The 21312-nt window shown below is 44.0% G+C and overlaps 1 protein-coding gene and 1 pseudogene across 5 annotated transcripts in view; both read left to right on the top strand.

Moving 5' to 3' along the window:
* The window catches only part of LOC147702773 (protocadherin alpha-C2-like), an 868304-nt gene that overhangs the window by 366337 nt on the left and 480655 nt on the right, over positions 1-21312 (top strand). For 2 of the 5 annotated variants that reach the window (XM_086931372.1, XM_086931370.1), the window contains exon 1: positions 2376-4879. The exons of the other annotated variants lie outside the window; for them this stretch is intronic. In XM_086931372.1, coding sequence (XP_086787498.1) covers positions 2477-4879 — 2403 coding nt within the window. In that variant the 5' untranslated portion in view covers positions 2376-2476. Of the gene's footprint in view, positions 1-2375; positions 4880-21312 lie in introns of those variants that run through there. 5 annotated transcript variants of the gene reach the window in all.
* On the top strand, positions 13694-17054 carry LOC147702774 (protocadherin alpha-13 pseudogene; annotated as a pseudogene).

Raw genomic sequence — 21312 nt, 5'->3', positions numbered from 1 at the left:
ATTTACAATATAGAGCAATGTATAATTCCACTGCTTTTCAGGGCAAAATACATGTCACCCTCTCTAATTTAGTGCCTTAGTCCCTTGCAGATGAAATTGCTCATCAAGTGTGAATGTACCAGGCGTCTGCAGGAGTAACCCCCATTCATGCAGAAAATGAGAATCCCTCTCTGTGGTGACTTTTTGCTCTAAATTTTCGACATTGATGAATACATTTGTACTGGATGCCAGCTTCATTAGTGCACTGCAGGTGCCCCTTTAACCAGCCCTACCAACGTGGTTGTTCTTGATTTGCTCTCGAAAATTGTGATCATACTTTTAAGTTACTCTGTTTTGTTTTTTCATATGTCACACTTGGTGGTTATCTGTGTGAGTTATATAGGGGCCTGCATATTACTCGTTAATAATTGATATCTTTTTGAATTTTTCAGGATGCCCCGACTTTCTCTTTGGGTTATTAACAAAAGTGTACATTAAATGTTGATACAACATCTGAACTTGTGTTAATTTTAAATGTATTGGTTGTAACTGTCATTACTGTTTGATTTTAATTTGATTGCCTACATCATCCTTATTTTATTTAATCCTTTTAGTTCAAGGACGTTGGCCTGTCAGCGAACTGGTCTCCTTGGACCACTCAATCGCAGTTCCCAGCTACACCTGCGTGCCTCAATCGGATGCATTTAATAAAGCGTTTGGAATCTGGGTGTACTTTATCCAGATAGTCATAGCAAAAAGCATGCACTCTGTCTGCCTATGTTTATGTTTATTATTTACATAGTGCATAGCTGCCCAAACAAGGCTTCCCAGCGCTGCAGACTGAAAAGAAAGTAACTTTTAAGCCCACCTGCAGCTAAAAGAGCAAGCTTTTTACCTGTTTTTACTTCTAAGCATATCTGGAAACTGCACCTTCCAGATCTGTCAGGTGCTGTCGTTTCAGAATATAGCTCATCCAAGTGGACCCCAAAGGGGTTTGTGTGTGAGTAATTCTCTGGCACCAGACTTTGTCGATACCTCGTCAGGGTAGATTCATAGGGGTGCTTATTAGGAGTAATTCTCCGGTTGCACTATACATTAATTGATCAAACTTCATATACGTGGAGCTTTGTGAGTGACATCAAGACTGACCTCATTAGGGTTTGTGTTGAACAATTTTCCGCTGGTTCCTACGCCTACTTCATTTGGGTGGACCTGAGGGGGCTAGGTGCTGTTAATAGCTCTCAGCTTCCTCGCTCAACCGCTCCGTATTTCATCTGGGTAATTCTCACATCTGCATTGGAGTTCAGATGACACTCCACCAGTTACTTACGGGCTTATTAATATATGTTTGTAAAATGTGTGATTCGTCTACAATATTTTTGTGTGATTGTGGCTTAGATGATGGATGTGTCCTGTTTAAGGTCACTTTATCTGCGGCACTAGCGGGCCTCATCTCTTGCCCTGAAGCATAACACTCAGAACTTTACAGTTAGGGCCGAAGACAGTGATGCACCTTTCAACCAGCATTCCTCTTGAAGAGCAACAAATGTAACCCCCCCCCCCCCCCCCTCCCACCCCCCTTCCCTCCCTCCGGAGCCTCTGCATTGTAAAAGCAGTGTTAGGTAACCTTAGATACAGCTTCTCGTTTGCCTTACATGACTGGGGAACATGCCTGGTCATGCCGCCCAGCACCCGACACTTAACTTTTAAGACAAGTTATGACCAGACAGCTTTAAGCACAGAATGCTGTCTGCACTGGGCAACCCGTCAGCTGAGGCAAACCCCTTCAATGCGTCGTGGGTGTTCCGGTAGCGCACTGTTGGAAAGACTTCGGCAGTTTTACAGACTGATCATTTAAATGTGATGCCCTGCGTCCTGGCCGCAACAGGCACCGTGTCCTCAATCTGCGACCAAACAAAGCAATTAGACCGCCAGGAACCGACCTGCCGCCCTTCGGGTAGTATTGCTTTCACCTGTTTTGGTGAGAGACCCCACTTAGTGCTTCTTAAGGGGAGATTAAACTTCGGACGTACTGAACTCTACCTTATAACAGCGCAGCGTGAAATGCTTCCCTATATACACGAGAAATACTCAGGATGATATAGCTAATTGTGTTTACAAGATGTGTGTGCGCCTGGGTGTTTTTTGTATGTCTGTTTTTGCAAAACATATATACAAAAGAAAACATACATTGATCTTATACCCTTTTAAAAGATATTTAAAAAGAAAGATACATTAATTCGAAGCATTTTCAAATAAATGTATCCCTGCAATTTACAAAGAGGACACAAGATGCCGCTGTTCATTGCAAAGTAATGGTGTCTTAAAATGTTCTTTTGTGATGCTCCTGCTCTTCGAGCCTGCTGCCGTATCAGAGCAGCCAGGGGTTGGTGTGGTCGGGAGATGCTTGGCGTGAGGACGTCTGTCAGATTTCGCAGCTGATATTTGCAGCATCCTGTGGAGGAGAGGACGCTGGCCGAGGCACCGGCTCCGTGGGATGGGTTTTGCCGCCAGACACTGGATTCTGCCCTGGATTCCCGTCTTCACAGTCTCGCTCCTTTGCTGCGGAGGACGGGCTGAGGGGCCGATCCGCTACTCGGTGCTGGAGGAGTCTGAAGCCGGCACCGAGGTGGGGAATGTGGCGCGGGACCTGGGCGTGGACCTGAGGGATCTGTACGGGCGGAAATTCCGTCTGACTTATAAAACCAAGGGGCAGTATTTCACGGTAAGTATGAAGAGCGGGGCTTTACTGACCAAAGAAATACTGGACAGGGAAGCCCTGTGCGGCAGCGCCGCCGCCTGTGTGATGAGCCTGGAGGCGGTGATGGACAATCCACTGGAATTTCACCGCCTCGAGGTGGAGATTGTGGACATTAATGACAACGCGCCCGTGTTCCCGGCGAGTGAAAGCCGGTTTACTGTGGCCGAGTCAACGCCCCCCGGATTTCTTTTTCCGCTAGAGGGAGCCTTTGACCCGGATGTCGGTACAAATGCTCTTTGCACCTATCATCTGAGCAAGAATGAATATTTCGATCTAGAGACTGAAAGGAGTGAGTGTAAAAGTAAGTCTGCTGAACTGGTTTTAAAGAAAGCTCTGGACAGAGAGCAGCGGGCTGAGCATCACGTGACCATTACAGCTGTAGATGGGGGAAATCCAAAGAGATCTGGCACATCAGAAATTATAATTAATGTTCAGGATGCGAATGACAACCGTCCTATCTTTGATAAAGCTGTGTACACGGTGAAGGTGCAAGAGAATACAGCAGCAGGCACCCTGCTAATAAGAGTAAATGCCACCGATCTGGACGAAGGAGCTAATGGAGAAATAATGTACTCTTTCAGCAGTCGCGTCACTGCTAACATAAAACACCTGTTTACCATTAATGCAGAGACTGGTGAAATACGAACTCGGGGACCCCTTGATTACGAAGAATCACATTTGCATGAGATCAATGTACAAGCGCAAGACAGGGGTCCCCTGTCTCTTACCACTCACTGCAAGGTACTAGTGGAGGTTGTTGATCTCAATGACAACGCCCCGGAAGTAGAAGTGACTTCCATGTCTAGCCCAGTGAAAGAGGACGCCCAGCCTGGACTGGTCATCGCCCTCTTCACAGTGACTGATAAGGATTCTGGAGTAAATGGGCAGGTTCACTGCCAGATTCCCAGTGACCTCCCATTTGCTGTAGAGTCCAAATACCAGAATTACTACTCCCTGTCTGTGAAGGAATCTCTAGACCGCGAGGCGGCTTCTGCATACAACGTCACAGTCGTTGCCACAGACGGGGGATCTCCCTCACAGTCTGCCATGAAGACCATTGTGGTTTCTGTGTCTGATGTGAATGACAACCCTCCCGCCTTCTCAGAGTCGTCTTATGTGATCAGTGTTCCAGAAAATAATGTGCCCGGATCTCACGTTCTCCAGGTCTCGGCGCTAGACCCGGATGCAGGTGACAATGCCCGCGTTAGATATTCCTTGTTAGAAAACAGCGTGGACGCCGTGTCTATTCTCAGTCTCTTCTCTATTCACCCAGAGACTGGAGCCATTAATGCTCTGCAGACTTTTGATTATGAGAATCTCCAGGTGTTGAACTTCCGGGTTGAGGCAAAAGATTATGGGTCACCTTCTTTGAGTGGCATCACCAATGTGACCTTATTCATCCACGATGCAAATGACAATCCACCAATCATTTTCCAAACGGGATCCGGAAGTGCTGGATCAGCAGACACAATAATGGCGCCACGTTCGGCCAGCAGTGGTCACATTTTAGCCAAAATAAGAGCAATTGATGCTGACTCTGGACACAATGCCTGGCTGTCCTATGAATTGAAAGATTCCACAATGGGCACACTCTTCCGGGTCAGTCGCTACACGGGGGAAATCAGCCTCAGACACCCTCTGGGTGAGAGTTATCTGGAAAGATATGAGGTTATCATCCTGGTGAAGGATCATGGGACCCCGCCCCTTTCAGCAACAGCAACACTTACAGTGTCACTGTTTGAAAATAACCCTGAACTAACATCAGAATACAAGCTCAAAGACGGGAATGAAAACGACCTCAGCAACCTCAACTCCTATCTAATTATCTCTATATCCTTTATTGCCAGTATATTTATTTTCTGCGTTATACTTTTCAGTGCTTTGCATTATATCAAACTTCGTAATGACAGAGAGAGATCAGAGAAACCAAACTGTTGCCCCATTGGAGGAGTTAATTGGGCTTATTGTCAAAACCAACAGTACTTGACTGCAAAGTCAACGGAAGGTGACCATGAAACTCCAAAATCTAACTTGTCTAATCAGGGATGGACCCATTTTATAATAAACGGAGGAGTGACTGGAGATCTGATGCAGAGATACAGCATTAGTGAAGGAAATGATACCTCCACACCCAGTGAGGTAAGAGAATATATTTCGATATAACTTTCATGTTTGTAGCCAGTAACTTTTAAAGCAAATTTCATAAAATGAAGTGATAATACCTGCCTTAATTAAACAATGCATACTGGATACTTACTTTGCAACTCGCCATGCACAGACTTTTCATTTGACATGAAAATGAATTTCATAAATCGGGTTACTTGCAGAGTGTACTTTTTAAGTATCCATTTTTTTTCTAATGAAATATAGTATAGTATTTTATTTCTCTTTGGAGCACTTGCAGAACAGGAAGTAATTGACTAAAGTGTCCTACGTTATTTTAGTAGTGTTATGCAGCTTATACTTCTCCAGTGTGATATGACCAGCGTCAATTGATGACATTTTCATGGGACAAATGTGAGAATTTTTGACCTTTGAACAAGTGACAAATCGTAACGTGGCACCTACTGAAATAAAATCATGAGATTTGATGCTACAGGACAATATATTAGATATAGTGGCATAGCAGGGCGAGTCTTTGAAACTACACACAGTGTAAAGTTACTGACCTCACTTCAAAATCTCACTGTGCGGATACAGAGATCGCACTGAACTTGTCCCCAGTGCAGTGCGAGGATGCATGTACCCATAAGCAGTAACAAGATTAATATGCTTCCAATTGTTTATGTGGCATAGAAACTGAACAGCAAAACAAGTATGAACGTTCTTGGTAATTTCCATCATGTTTGGCAGGTTCTGTATACTTATATTATATCCATTCTAAGGCTCCCTGTTTTACGTTTTTACTGATTTTTACAGATAAATACAGACAGAAAACATTAATTGTCTTGCCTGTATTTATTTTTAAATGTGGGTAAAACGGATATTGGGTTGCTTTTTGAGTAATTCTAAATACTGTCTGCCATGACTGCCAGGCCAATAGATGTGTGGATTGATAGATAAGGGGATTAAAAAAGAAAGGGATTTTTGTAAAGAGGCTTTAATAGCAGTAGATATGCACAAGTTTGATACTGAAATGTGCATATTTTCATATGTGTGCACTTATTTATTTTCCGCTAGTATTCATCGCACTGAAACTTGCCGACATTCAAGCTTGAGTGCATATTTATCGGTTAAATAAATATGGAAATATACTAATTTCAGCTTAATTTTTCCACAAAATATATATGGTTAAATACAGAAAAAGTTAGCAAAAAATAAATATGGATAAATACAGACCAATGTTTAGTTGATTGATGAAGTCAGTGCAAGAGAATCAATTTAGCTCTTGAAACGGATGTGCAACTTCAAATTAAGTGGTGCTTATGGTCAATGTGTAATTTCGCTCCATATTTTTTAGGTCTTGCCTGAGCCAGCGTGCATGCGCTGCGTGGTGAGCCTTCTAGTAAGGGCTTTTCATCTTGCACCATACGCTCGTGCTTTTTTTCTATCACACCTATTGGCCTTTGTGTGCGTCTTTCTAAGAAAGACTGCACGCAATTGGTCAAAGGTGGGTGCATGGCCCGCCTTCTCTCTGCCCTGGCCTAGGCAGCTCGGTAGCGAGCAGCAGCGCCATCCGTTTCCAATTATCTTAATTGGAAACCGATGGCGGTTGAGCTGCGCGCACCACTCCCGGGCTTGTTCGGAGAAGGAAGCAAGTTCGCCCAGGTCTAAAGAAAGATGGCGAGTTGTGTCTTTTTCTGAGACCATGGCGGGCTTTCCACATTGTAGAACAATATGGCAGATGCTTGTGGAGTATGGCAGAAGTTGATGTCTTTTTAGGGGCGATTACCGACTTTTCCCATGCTGCGCAGAAATATTAAAGGCATTCTTGGAGTGTTAAGCCAGTAACTAACTCCGATAGTCATCTTGCAGAGGACTTAGAAGTTTAAAGTCTAAGATTGAGAGAAATAATTTCAGGAAATAAGGCACACGGGCACTTGTTTTTTATTAACAGCAGCAATACTTTCTTCAAGATCACATGAAGAAGAACCATGGTACCCAGGTAGAGGTCATCCATCATTTCTTTGTGCTTCAGCGTACTCTGCTGGGCTACCAAATGATCTGGTCGTGTTCCTTTGAGCAGGAGCATTGAGGCTTGTGTTTACAACCAGGATCGTAAATCACGGCTTTTGAAGCTGCATCGGGTCCTAGTTCCATAGTACTTGGGGTAGTGACTTCCATCGAGTTTTATACCGGATAATTTATTTAAGCGCCTGCCTGGCATCCCTAACATACAACTGGCTTCCCCAGAGATACAGACTGCAAGTGACCGGCAGCCTGAACCTGAGTGGCACTGGTGCACTGGCACACTGGGTGATGACACACAGACTCACTGCCAGGCAGCACTCTCTTACAGCGGTACACACACAGCGTGTGCACACAACTATCTGCACCCTGTTACTGCTGCTACACACACAGCATGTGCACACAGCTATCTGCACCCTCTTACTGCTGGTACACACCCAGCATCTGCACACAACTATCTGCACCCTCTTACACTGGTCAACAAACAGCGTGTGCACACAACTATCTGCACCCTCTCACAATGGTACACACCCAGCATCTGCACACAACTATCTGTATCCTCTTACAGTGGCACACTTGACTGCACACGGCCTCTGCAGGTTGTTGAAGTCATACACACACAGCACGAACAAATTAATATCTGCACACTCTTACAATCATGGTTCGCACACAGTGCAAGCATACAACTACCTGCGCCTTCTTATAGCGGTACACTCTCTACCTGCACACAACCGCTGCATACTGTTAAAGAGGTACACACTCACTACTGCACAAAACCTTCTGCAGCCTTTTACAGCTGCACACACACGCTGCCTTCACACGGCCCTCAAGAGGCAACAGTTCACATGCCACAATCTTGCCAAATCCCACTCGCTACTTGTGAATGTCCCCTGCAGCTTCCGTAAGAGGGGGCTGCTAAACCAGAGAGGACATCTCACAGACGCAGTTTTCCACAGCCACACTCCAGCATGTACCGAGACCTCCCACGAGAGACAGCCATCTCACTCTAGCCTTCCCAGCACTCACCACTGTATACAACCCCATGCCTGAACACTCTTGCAAGGGTACAACGAACCACACTGGAGGCAAAACACACACCCTGGCCTGTCATGCACAACTGCTGCCCTACATCGACCCTAGAAACCTGAGAGGGGTAAAACCCACCAGAAATAACACCTCGCGCGGCCCAGGGTTCCAAAACGTGTTCGCTGCTAGTATGAAGTCGGCACAGCCCTCTGCAGCCTCTTACATTGGCAAAGGGACGCAGCAACAATGAAGGAAAAGCTCGCACGGGCCCAGTAATTCCAAAACACACGCACTGCCTGCACACAGACCCAACACACTCCCTGCACGCACACAGACCCAACACACTCCTTGCACGCACACAGACCCAACACACTCACTGCACCCACTCAGACCCGGCACACTCACTGCCAGCACACAGACTCAACACACTCACTTCCGGAACACAGACCCAACACACTCACTGCCGGCACACAGACCCAACACACTCGCTGCGCGCACACGAACCCAACACACTAGCTGCGCTCACACAGACCCAACACACTCACTTCCCACACACAGACCCAACACACTCACTGCTCGCAATCTGGCATCTGGTGATTCTCCGCTAGTGACTGTCCGCTGCTCGTGTTCTAATTAGATTACTGTTTTCCAACCTCCACTCCCCCATTATTTATGTCCTGCTCCCCCATAACAAAAAAGTTATAACAAAGCATGTGAACAGGCAGAAAGAAGTTGCCAGCAGTGCAAGTACAATAAAACTAGAAGACATTTTTTTATGTTAAAATCTTTTTTTAATCAGGTTTTTCAATTGTATGTAATGTTGTCTTCCTTTGTATAAAGGTAAAAAAATGCTTACCACTTTTTATCATACCTTTTCAACATAATGCACAGCAGTCACAGTGCTCTGCAACATAGCCAAAGGTTCTGGCTAAACACATAAGGTCCCAAAGGCGAGACCTATTGGCTATGCCAATGTTATTTCTTAATGCCGTCTCTAGTGTTGTTCATAGAGCAAACATAGAACGGGTGCTGGGCACATACATAGCACAGAGTGCAGGCTTTGAGTATATTGTACAGAAAAACAAATATTGGCGATAAAGCACATTCTGCCTTTGATTGTGTCATCAAAATAAACATGCATCTATGTTATGAATAAAGTTCAGATCATTTTTAAAAATCACAGTTTATGACAGTAGGGTGTGTTATTACCATTCCATAAGTATTCTAGCGTTGTTGTCACTTTCACCGGAATAAACGGTGTAACCAGAATCAGACGCAAACCAGAGTTGTTGACGCGAGTGGGAAATTTACAGTATACTCCAGGCAAGTACTGCTTAGGAATGGAGAACTGCTTTTAAATTACTTGATGTTAACTCACTGAAATCGACAATTGCAGTAATTGTTATATATTCAGACACTGCTGCCTAGGTGTACCCCTTAGAAGTGTGATCCTCGTAATACGAGATAATTGCAGAAAATAATGGGTGCTGGGCACATACATAGCTCAGAGTGCACGCTATGAGTATATTAAACAGTAAAACAAATATTGATAATGAAGACAAAGCACATTCTGCATTTGATTGTGCCAGTGAAGTAAGTATTCATCCGTGTTATGAATAAAATGCATATCATTTTTTTCAATCACAGTTGATGACAGGAGGGTGTGTTATTAACATTCAGTAAGTATTCTAGAGTTGTTGTCACTTTAACCTAAACAAAGGGTGTAAGCAGAATCAGACGCAAACCAGAGTTGTCGATGCATGCAGGAATCTTACAGTTTACTCAAAGAATGTATATCTAGGTAGCAATGCAAACACAAGGAAAAAGACATGGTCATATCTGTCATCCATTCACAAAAGAGACAAGATCAGTTCGATAGTTTAGCCACTTAATCTGGGCAGCATATGCAGTAGGTCATGAGTAGGTCGCAGTTTGAAATCCCATCATTGTGAAACTCGATGAGAATAAATAAATTGATTAACAATCATAACAAAATAGGCAAGTTAAAAGAAGACATGCAGGCTCACTTCACCAACACTGATACAATGTGAGGCATAGACTTACACAGATATGTCTCTGAGCTGCAGGACCCGGGGATGACTGCATGACAAAATTCACTAGTAAGCCTCAAGTGGTCCGGCTGGGTTTACTGAGGTGCCCAGAGGGGCTTTCCTTGTAGCATTGAATACTGTGGATGTGTGATCTTCAGTGTGCCTGTAAGAGGACTGTGTTTGATCATATAACTGAAAGGGAGGGACTCGGCACAGAAGTATAGTCTACAGCACATTTTTTCACCTTTACCTTTAGAAATGCTAATAAAATGAATGTATTTTCTCTAATAGCACTAGCCCTAAGTCTGCAGGGGGCCATCCCTACAGAGGTGGGGCCAGTCCATCCCAAAGGACACTCACATCAAATGCTTTAATGGAGGTGTCCATCCAACTTGAGGCATATTGAGTTAAAGAGCATGTGCCCCTTTTCAGTAAGTAGATAAAAAAGAACACCTTCCTATGTGCCTGAGACCATGAGGAAAATCGTATCAGACATCGGTTCGCTAAGTCCAACCTTGCTGTATACAATAAGAGATTGAAAAATAACAGACCAGCTGCTATAATACAAGAAGATGCAGTGTTAAAACAGAACAATCCATTGTAAGAGCCGGGCACCATTACAATAAATACAATAAAGAGAGTCCGATCATTAGTACCACTAATCGCATCCCTGCGTTATTTGGTCATGGGATAAGGGGTGAGACCAGTCCGCAGCTACCTTAATTTTTGACACTTAGATCAAGTTACCTAGATTGCCATAAGCAAGTTTGCCACAACAAAAATACGGATCCTGGCTGATTTGTAGTTTGTGCACATTTGGTATCTGACTGAGGAAGATAATACAACCTCTGGGAGCTGTGTCTGGGTGACGTCAGTGAGGAAAGGACGTTGCCTCACCCCCCCCCCCCCCACCCCCCCGACTCTCTGCAACAGTGTGGGTGATAGGGAATAACTGCCATGGGTGGCAGGTCAGAAGACCAGAGCATCAGGCCACACAACCTGGAGAGGGACAAGAACCACCATCAGCAGGATGAGGCGGGCAGATGAGAAAATGGTGGCACGCCATGGAGAGAGAAATTTAACAACCCATGAGCTTCTAACGATGTAGTGGCAATGCAGTGTGTGATGACTCGTGTACATGTGCCTTAATTCTGCACCCCTGCAATTAAGTACTTACCACAGTACTCTCGCCGGAGAGATGTCCATTGCATGGTGGTGGAATTTCCCTTTATGAAGAGACCTCCATTGAAAATTACAATATAGAGCAATTTATATTCGCACAGCTTTTGAGAGTATAATACAGGTCACCTTCTCTAATGTAGTGCCTATGTCCCTTGCAGCTGAAATTGCTCATCAAGTATGAAGGTAGGAGGAGTCTGCAGGAGTCTGCATGAGTAGCCCCCATTCATGCAGGAAATGAGAATCCCTTGCTATGGTGACTTTTTTATTATAAAGTTTCGGCATTGTTGAAAAAAATCTGTACTGGGCGCCAGCTTCATTAATACACTCCAGGCCCCCCTTTCACCAGTCCGGCCAACATGGTTTTTCCTATCCCGCTCTGAAATTGTGATCATACTTTTCAGGTACTATTTTTCTGGCAGATGTCACACTTGGTGGTTTCAGTGTGGTTTATAGATGGTGCTGCGTTGCCCTGTTTTAAAATTCAGAGCTTTTCTTATTTTCACAGTATGTCCAGACTTCTTCTTTGGGGTATTATCAAAAGTATACATTAAATGTTCATACAACATATGTATGGACTTCTGTTTATTTTAAATGTTTTGGTTGTAACCGTCATTACTGTTCGATTTTAATTTCATTGCCTACATCATCCTAATTTTATGTATTTAGTCCATTTCGTTCAAGGACGTCAGCCCATCCCAGAACTGTTCTCATTGGACCACTCAAGCGGTGTTCTTCAGCGAGATTTCCAGCTACACCTGCATGCCTCATCCGGATGTATTTCATAAAGAGTTTGGAATCTGGGTGTACCTCATCCAGATGCTCATAACAAAAAAAGTGCTTTCGGTCTACCTATGTTTATTATTTATATAGTGTGGAACTTCCCAAACAGGGCTTCCCAGCACCGCGGACCGAGAACTAAAGCAAATTGTCAGCTTACCTGCACTTAAGAGTCCTGTTTTTACCTGTTTTTACTTCGAAGCTACTCCTACGAGTATCTGTAAACCGCACCTTCCATGTCTGCCAGGTGCTGTGGTCTCATATTCTATCTCATCCTCATGGACCCCAAAGGGGTTTGTGTGTGAGTAATTCTCTCGTACCCGACTTTGACGCTACCTCAACAAGGTAGGTTCATAAGGGGTGCGGATTTGGAGTAATTCTTAGCTAGCACTTTACATTAATTGAGTAAACTACATATACATATATCTGTGTGAGTGACATATCAAAGACGGACCGCTATAGGGTTTGTGTTCTGAACAATTTTCAGCTGGTTGCTACGCCTACTTCATTTGGGTGGACCTCAGGCGGGCTGGGTGTTGTTAGTACCTCTAAGCTACCTCTCTCTAACGCTCTATATTTCATCTCGGTGAGTCTCACATCTGCATTGGAGTTCATAAGTGACACTCCACCAATAACATTGGGGCTTATTCATTTATGGATGTAAAAAGTGTGATACGCATACAATATGTTTGTCTGACTGTGGCTTGGATGATGGATGTGTCCTGTTAAAGGTCACTTTCTCTGCGACATGAGCGGACCATATCTCTTGCCCTGCAGCATAACAAGCAAAACTTTACATGACAGTCGTGTACCTCTCAACCAGCATTCCTCTTGAAGCGCAGCAAATGTAACCTTTCTAACCCATATTCCTCCCTCCGGAGCCTCTGCAATGTAAAGCAGTGTTAGGTAACCTTAGATGCAGCTTCTCTTTTGCCTTACATGACTGGGGAACATGCCTGGTCATGACGCACAGCACCCGACACTTCACCTGTACGACAAGTTACGTCCAAACACCTTCAATCTAAGAATGCTGTCTGCTGTTGGGCAACCCGTCAGACGAGGCAAACACCTGAAATGCAAAGTCGGGAATGTTACAGAGGCACTGTTTGAAAGACTTTGGTAGGTTTACAGTCCCACCCTTTAAGTGTGCTGCCCACCACCCTGGCCGGAACAGGCTCTGTGCTCTTAATCTGCTACCAAATTTAGTAATAAGACCGCCTGCAACCGACGTGCCGCCCTTTAGGTAGTATTTATTGCATTGGCCTGGTTTGGTGAGAGACCCTACTTAGTGCTTCTTAAGGGTAGATTACATCGTTGACGTACTAAACTACTCCACCTCAAAATATATTTTTTGTGAAATGTTTCCCTATATACTTAAGAAACATTTGGTATCATAGATAGAATTAGGTGTGTTTACAGGATGTGTGTGCGCGCCTGGGCGCGTATTTGTGTGTCTGTTTTTGTAAAACAAAAATACAAAATAGAAAATACATTGATCGCATACCTATGGTAAAGATATTAAGAAAGATAAATTCGAAGCATTTGAAACTAAATCATCCCTGCAAATTACAAACACAACACTAGATGGCGCTGTTCGTTGCAAAGTAATGGTGTCTTAAAATGTTCTTTTGTGATTCTGCTGCTCTTCGAGCTTCCTGCCTTATCACAGCAGCCAGGGGTTAGTGTGGTCGGGAGATGCTTGGCGTGAGGACGTCTGTCAGATTTCGCAGCTGATATTTGCAGCATCCTGTGGAGGAGAGGACGCTGGCCGAGGCACCGGCACCGTGGGATGGGTTTTGCCGCCAGACACTGGATTCTCCCCTGGATTCCCGTCTTCACGGTCTCGCTCCTTTGCTGCGGGGGACGGGCTGAGGGGCCGATCCGCTACTCGGTGCTGGAGGAGTCTGAAGCCGGCACCGAGGTGGGGAATGTGGTGCGGGACCTGGGCGTGGACATGAGGGATCTGTACGGACGGAAATTCCGTCTGACTTATCAAACCAAGGGGCAGTATTTCACGGTAAGTATGAAGAGCGGGGCTTTACTGACGAAAGAAATACTGGACAGGGAAGCCCTGTGCGGCAGCGCCGCCGCCTGTGTGATGAGCCTGGAGGCGGTGATGGACAATCCCTTGGAATTTCACCGCCTGGAGGTGGAGATTGTGGACATTAATGACAACGCGCCCGTGTTCCCGGCGAGTGAAAGCCGGTTTACAATCGCGGAGTCAACACCGCCCGGAATACATTTTCAGCTAGAGGGAGCCTTCGACCCGGATGTCGGTACAAATGCTCTTTGCACGTATCATATGAGCATGAATGAATTTTTCGCTCTGGAGAGTGAAAGGAGTGAGTGCGTGGGTAAATCGGTTGAGTTGGTTTTAAAGAAACCGCTGGACAGAGAGCAGCGGGCTGAGCATCACGTGGCCATTACAGCTGTGGACGGGGGAAACCCGAAGAGGTCTGGTACGTCGGAAATTATCATTAAGGTTCAGGATGTGAATGACAACCCTCCTGTATTTGATAAAACCGTGTACACGGTAAAGGTGCCGGAGAATACAGCAGCAGGCACCCTGCTAATAAGAGTAAATGCCACCGATTTGGACGAAGGGGCTAATGGAGAAATAATATACTCTTTCAGCAGTCGTGGTATGTCTAGTATAAGACACCTGTTTACCATTAATGCAGAGACTGGTGAAATACGAACTCAGGGACCCCTTGATTACGAAGAATCACATTTGCGTGAGATCAATGTACAAGCGCAAGACGGGGGTCCCCTGTCTCTCACTGCTCACTGCAAGGTATTAGTGGAGGTTGTTGATCTCAATGACAATGCCCCGGAAGTAAAAGTAACTTCCATGTCTAGCCCAGTGAAAGAGGACGCGCAGCCTGGTCTAGTCATTGCCCTCTTCACAGTGACTGATAAGGATTCTGGGGTGAATGGGGAAGTCCGTTGCCAGGTCCCTAATGCTCTTCCGTTTGCTATAGAATCCAAATATCAGAACTTCTACTCCCTGTCTGTGAAGGAACCTCTGGATCGCGAGGCGGCTTCTGAGTACAACGTCACAGTTGTTGCCACAGACGGGGGATCTCCCTCACTGTCTGCCATGAAGACCATTGTGGTTTCTGTGTCTGATGTGAATGACAACCCTCCCGCCTTCTCAGAGTCCTCTTATGTGATCAGTGTTCCAGAAAATAATGTCCCCGGATCTCACGTTCTCCAGGTCTCGGCGCTAGACCCGGATGTAGGTGACAATGGTCGCGTTAGATATTCCTTGTTAGAAAACAGTGCGAACACTGTGTCTATTCTCAGTCTCTTCTCCATTCACCCAGAAACTGGGATCATTAATGTTCTGCAGACTTTTGATTATGAGAAATTCCAGGTGTTGCAATATAGGGTTGAAGCAAGGGATTATGGGTCTCCTTCCATGAGTGGCATCACCAATGTGACCGTATTCATTCAAGATGCAAATGACAACCCACCAATCATTTTCCAGATGGGATCAGTAAGTGCTGGATCAGCAGACACAGTCCTGGTTCCACTGTCCGCGAACAGTGGTCACGTTCTAGCCAAAATAAGAGCAATTGACGCTGACTCTGGGCACAATGCCTGGCTGTCTTATGAATTGAAAGATTCCACAATGGGCACTCTCTTCAGGGTCAGTCGCTACACAGGGGAAGTCAGCCTCAGACACCCTCTGGGAGAGAGTTATCTAGAAAGACACGAGGTTATCATCCTGGTAAAGGATCATGGGACCCCGCCTCTTTCCGCAACAGCAACTCTAATAGTGTCACTGTTAGAAAATAACCCTGAACTAAAATCAGAATTCAAGCTCAAAGACGGGAACAAAAACGACCTCAGCAACCTCAACTCCTATCTAATTATCTCTGTATCCTTTATTGCTAGTATATTTATTTTCTGCGTTATACTTTTCAGTGTTTTGCATTACATCAAGGTTCGAAATGACAGAGCTAGATCAGAGAAACCAAACTGTTGTCCCATTGGAGGAGTCAATTGGGCTTATTGTCAAAACCAACAGTACTTGACTGCAAGGTCAACGGAAGGTGACCACGAAACTCCGAAATCTAACTTGTCTAATCAGGGATGGACCCATTTTATTATAAACGGAGGAGTGACTGGAGATCTGATGCAGAGATACAGCATTACTGAAGGAAATGATACCTCCATACCCAGTGAGGTAAGCAAATATACTTAGATGGAACTTTTATGTTTAGAGCTATTAACGTTTAAAGCAAACATCACATTATTAAGTCATAATACCAGACATTATTAAACAATGCATACTGTATACTTACTTTGCAATTCGCATTGTACAAACTTTTAATTTGACATGACAATACATGTCATAAATCAGGTTACTTGCACAGTGTACTCTTTAAGTATCCACTTTATTTTACAAATGAAATATAGTATATTATTTTTTCCCTTTTGAAGCACTTGCAGAACAAGAAATTATTGACTTAAATTGTCCTACGTTATTTTAGCAGTGTTATGCAGCTTATTGTTCTCCAGTGATATATGACCATCCTGAATTGACATGTTCATGGCACAAAAGTGAGATTTTGTGTCATGTCAACAGATGACGAATCGGAACGTGGCACCTAAGGAAATAAAATCATGGGCATTGATGCTACGGGAAATTGGATTAGAAATAGTGGCATCGCAGGGCGAGTCTTTAAAACTGCACTCAGTGCAAAGTTACTGAATTCTCTTCAAAGACTCACTGTGCGAATAGAGATCCCACTGCACGTGTCCCCAGTGCAGTGCCAGGATGCATGTACCTAGAAGCAGTAGCAAGATTAATATACTTCCAATTGTTTATGTGGCATAAAAACTGGACAACAAAGCTGGTTTGAAGGTGTTTGGTTATTTCCATCATGTTTGGAAGATTCTGTACACTTATATCAAAAAGACTGGTGGCAACATTCAGTTGAGTGATTAAGTCTGTGCAAGAGAATCACTTTAGCGCTTGGAAAGGTTGTGCGACTTTTTAACTCAAGCGGTGCTTATGATCCACGTGTAATTTGCTCCATACAATTTCTAAATGCTTTCTCATGTGTTATTCACAGAGAGAACATAGAACGGGTTTGAATCCCATCATTGTGAAACTCTATGAGAATACATTAATCGATTAATGATCATAACAAAATATGCAAATTTAAATAAAAAGCATGCAGTCTCACATGACAAACACTGATACAATGTGTGGCATAGACTTTTACAGATAGGTCTCTGAGCTGCAGACCCCGGGGATGACTTTAAGACAAAGTGGACGAGTAAGCCTCGAGTGGTCCAGCGGGGTTTGTTGGGCTGCCCACAGGTGCCTCTCTTGCAGCACTGAATACTGCAGTTGTGAGATCTGCACTGTGCCTGTAAGAGAAATGCGTTTGATCACATAACTGAAAGGGAGGGGCTGAGCACAGAAGTATAGTCTGCGGCCTATCTTTTCACCTTTACCTTTAGAAATGGTAATACAAATGAATGTGTACTCTCTACTAGCACTAGCCCTAAGTCTTCAGGGTTCCATCCCTACAGAGTTTGGGCCAGTCCAATCTAAAGGACACTCACATCAAATGATTTAATGCAGATGTCCATCCAGATTGAGGCAAATTGAGTTAAAGATCATGTGCCCCTTTTCAGGAGGTGGATGAAAAGGAACACCTTCCACATGTACCTGAGATCCTGAGGAAAATCGCCTCAGACATCTGTGAGCTAAGTCCAAACCTGCTGTATACAATAAGAGATAAAAAAAAAGAAAAGACCAGCTGTTATCATAAAAGAAGATTTACAGCCTGATTCATCATACTCCCGTTTTGCGAGGCCCTAATAGCGATTCATAGCGAATCGCTATTAAGGACTCGCAAAACGGGATTCATGTAGAAATTGCATGAAGAAATGCGATTCCTACATATTCCTTATTTGCGATTAGCAAATTGCTAATCGCAAATAGGGAATAACTCGCCATTCATTCCTATGGGCCAAAAGGCCCATAGGAATGAATGGGGAGTATTCCTTATTTGCGATTAGCAATTTGCTAATCGCAAATAAGATAGCGATTTGAAGGGTGCCAGGGGTGTCCAAAGGACACCCTGTAGCACCCCTCAAATGAAATTTTACAAGGTGTTGCACACACACACATGTCCAAAGGACATGTGTGTGTGTAACATGCAACTCAGAAAAATGCATTTAAATGCATTTTTCTGAGTTTTCGCAATTTACCACGAGGTCTGACCTCGCGGTAAATTGCGGCAAGAAATTGTGAATTCACAAAATTAAATTGGATGTTGAATTGCATTTAAGGAATCTCAAATTGAGATTCCTTAAATGTCATTCCTCGCAAAATTGCGAGATCGCAATTAGCGATTTTTACATTTGGGATGCTGAATCCCAAATGCAAAAATCGCACTCGCAAAGTGCCAGATTCTCAGAATCTGGCCCTTTGCGTGCGCTATTTTTTTTGATGAATCGGGCGGTTAGTGTTAAAACAGAACAATCCATTGTAAGAGTCGGGCACAATTACAATACATACAATAAAGAGGGTCCAATCATTAGTACCACTAATCGCATCCCAGCGTTATTTGCTCATGAAATCGGGGTGAGACCACCCCACAGCTTCCACATTTTGTTGACACTTAGAACAAGTTATCTAGATTGCCATAAGAAAGTTTGCCACAACAAAGACACAGAGCCTGGCTGATTTGTAGCTTGTGCACATTTGGTATCTGACTGAGGAAGATAATACAACCCCTAGGAGCTGTGTCTGGGTGACGTCAGTGAGGAAAGGATGTTGCCTCACCCTCCCCGGCTCTCTGCAACAGTGTGGGCAGGGCCGGCTCTAGGGCTGTGCGACCGGTGTCAACTCACGGGGTGCTGACTCTTCGAGGGGGCACCTGTTTTAAAACTATTTTATGGATTTAAAACCACCTGCTGCTGCATTGCTGGCCTCCACAATTTTACTACAAAAATAAAAATGTCAAGATACCTTATTGATTAATGTTCTTGCCGGAGAGAGGAGTTTTGTCAAGTGGAAGTTTTAACTCATTTTATGGTAGTACAGTGCCTGCTGTCAATAATGTGTACCATGCAGATCACAAAGTGCATACAGTTTAAATAGGTCAGTGCTTTTGTAAGAGAGCTCCTTATGTTATTAGCAGTGTAGATGTTACAATCCTAACTTGGAACAGTTATCTAATAACTGACATCAAAGAGCTGCATGCAAACTGCGATATAGATTAAAGCATTATGATGTTTTCCTCCATCTTTCATTATTCTAATGTTTTAAAAAGGGTTCATTTCGTTAAAAAAAAAAACATCCTTATTATTAAATGTAACTCCCAACCATTGGGTTATGTTTTAAATTCTGAGAATGTGCTTCTACAGACCAGGCACTCTTAAACTATACTGTCTACCGGTATGGATGACGTGCAACTCCAAAACCTTGTAGTCCTCTGTATTATGTAACACTAGCTTACCCGTCGCGCGTTGCTGCGATCTCAGAAGAAAGACAATTTAAGGAAACTTGTTATGATAGCATTCAATTTACATTGTGTCATTTTTATTGAAACTTATTCATTTTAATATGGAAAACATTTTAAAGTGTTGTTTTAATTCTGTTTATTTATTCGAGTGCTTGTGGATACACAGTATTTTTTGTTTTTCCGTCTGGTGCGTACACAAATAAATCAGAAGGTTTTCCGACGCGTGAGCTGGCCACATACAGTTGTCCATGTGAGAAGCACAGATTCTCCAAATCTAGTCCACACACTTGCAGCGATTGTGCTTGTGTCGTTGCAAAAGCGAGTCGCATCTGAAACTGTAAACGTTCAGCTTTGGAAAGATTTTGATTTGAGGGCCCTGGGGGGCCGATATTTAACAAATGTTTCTTTTTTTTGTTGCCAGAAACCTTCGCGGGAGTGTACTCAACAACTTCCCAAAGTTTCATGGCGATCGGATGAATGGTGTAGTAATGCATAAAGGACAAACAGACATACTTTTGTTTTTATATATATAGATAGATTTCCTATACACTGATTTACACACCTTTAATTGATTGTCTCTGTGTAGTGTATGTGACACAAAGTGCTCTGACAACCTACACTGGTATGAGTGGCGCTATTAAATACATCTGAGAGAGTGCTTATGGAGACTTGTGAGGGCAATGTTAAAGGGTAGTAGTGAGGGAGTCTGTTAGGAGCGCCTGTGGGGGGCGCCAATAAACATAGTGGCGCAGGGCACCACCAGCGCTAAAGCCGGCCCTGAGTGTGGGTGATAGGGAATAACTGGCAGGAGTGGAATGTCTGAAGACCAGAGCAGCAGGCCACACAACCTGAAGAGTGACAAGAACCAACATCAGCAGTATGAGCCAGGACAGATGAGAAAATGGTGGCAAGCCATGTAGAGAGAACTTTAATAGCCCATGAACTTCTAAGGATGTAGTGGCAATTCAGTGTGTGATCTCGATGTAGACAAATGCCTTAATTCTTCACCTCCGCAATTTAGTACTTACCACATTACTCTCGCCAGAGAGATGTTCATTGCATGGTGGTGGAAATTCTGTTTATGAAGAGTATTCCAGTGAAATGTACAATATAGAGCAATTTATATTTGCACAGCTTTTGAGAGTATAATACACATCACCCTCTCTAATGTAGTGCCTTAGTCCCTTGCAGACAAAATTGCTCATCGAGTGTGAAGGTACTTGGCATCTGCAGGAGTAGCCCTTATTCATGCAGAAAATGAGAATCCCTCGCTGTGATTGATGACTTTTTTACTCTAAACTTTCGGCATTGTTGGAAAACATCTTTACTGGGTGCCAGCTTCATTAATGCACTGCAGGCGCCCCTTTCACCAGCTCAGCCAATATGGTTTTCCTATACTGCTCTCGTAAATTGTGATCATACTTTTCAGTCACTCTGTTTTCTGCAGATGTCATACTTGGTGGTTATCAGTGTGTGTTATTAAGGGTCCTGCATAGCCCTGTTTTTATAATTAAGGCTCCCGGTTTTCCGTTTAAACGGATTTTCACATATAAATGCAGATGGAAAAATATTTTTCCTTTGTCTGCATTTATATATAAAAACGGAAAAATGCCAATATATAGGTTTATCTCTGTTGTGGTCTTCGAGGAGCACACCAGTCTGTCCAAGTGCTGGCGGGGAGAGGGCTTATCGTATTTCAGCCGAGTTGATGTTCAGGGGCCATTAGGCCTCCTTTTGTTCCTGGCTTGGAGCAGAGGTGCGGCAGGATGCACAGTGTGACACAGAGTCACCTTGAAGTGCTACAAATGGGGCACCTGCTGCGCTTCTGGGTCCGTTGATTACAGGCCCCAGGAGATGAAGGATGAAAGGGGCAGGGAAGATTACGTTACTCCGTCTCAGCTTTCAGTAAGAAGGT

The sequence above is a fragment of the Lissotriton vulgaris genome, chromosome 7 (assembly GCF_964263255.1).
Source record: "Lissotriton vulgaris chromosome 7, aLisVul1.2, whole genome shotgun sequence".
Classification (NCBI taxonomy): domain Eukaryota; kingdom Metazoa; phylum Chordata; class Amphibia; order Caudata; family Salamandridae; genus Lissotriton; species Lissotriton vulgaris.
The sequence above is the reverse complement of the archived record's forward strand: the minus strand, read 5'-3'. Positions and strand labels throughout refer to the sequence as shown.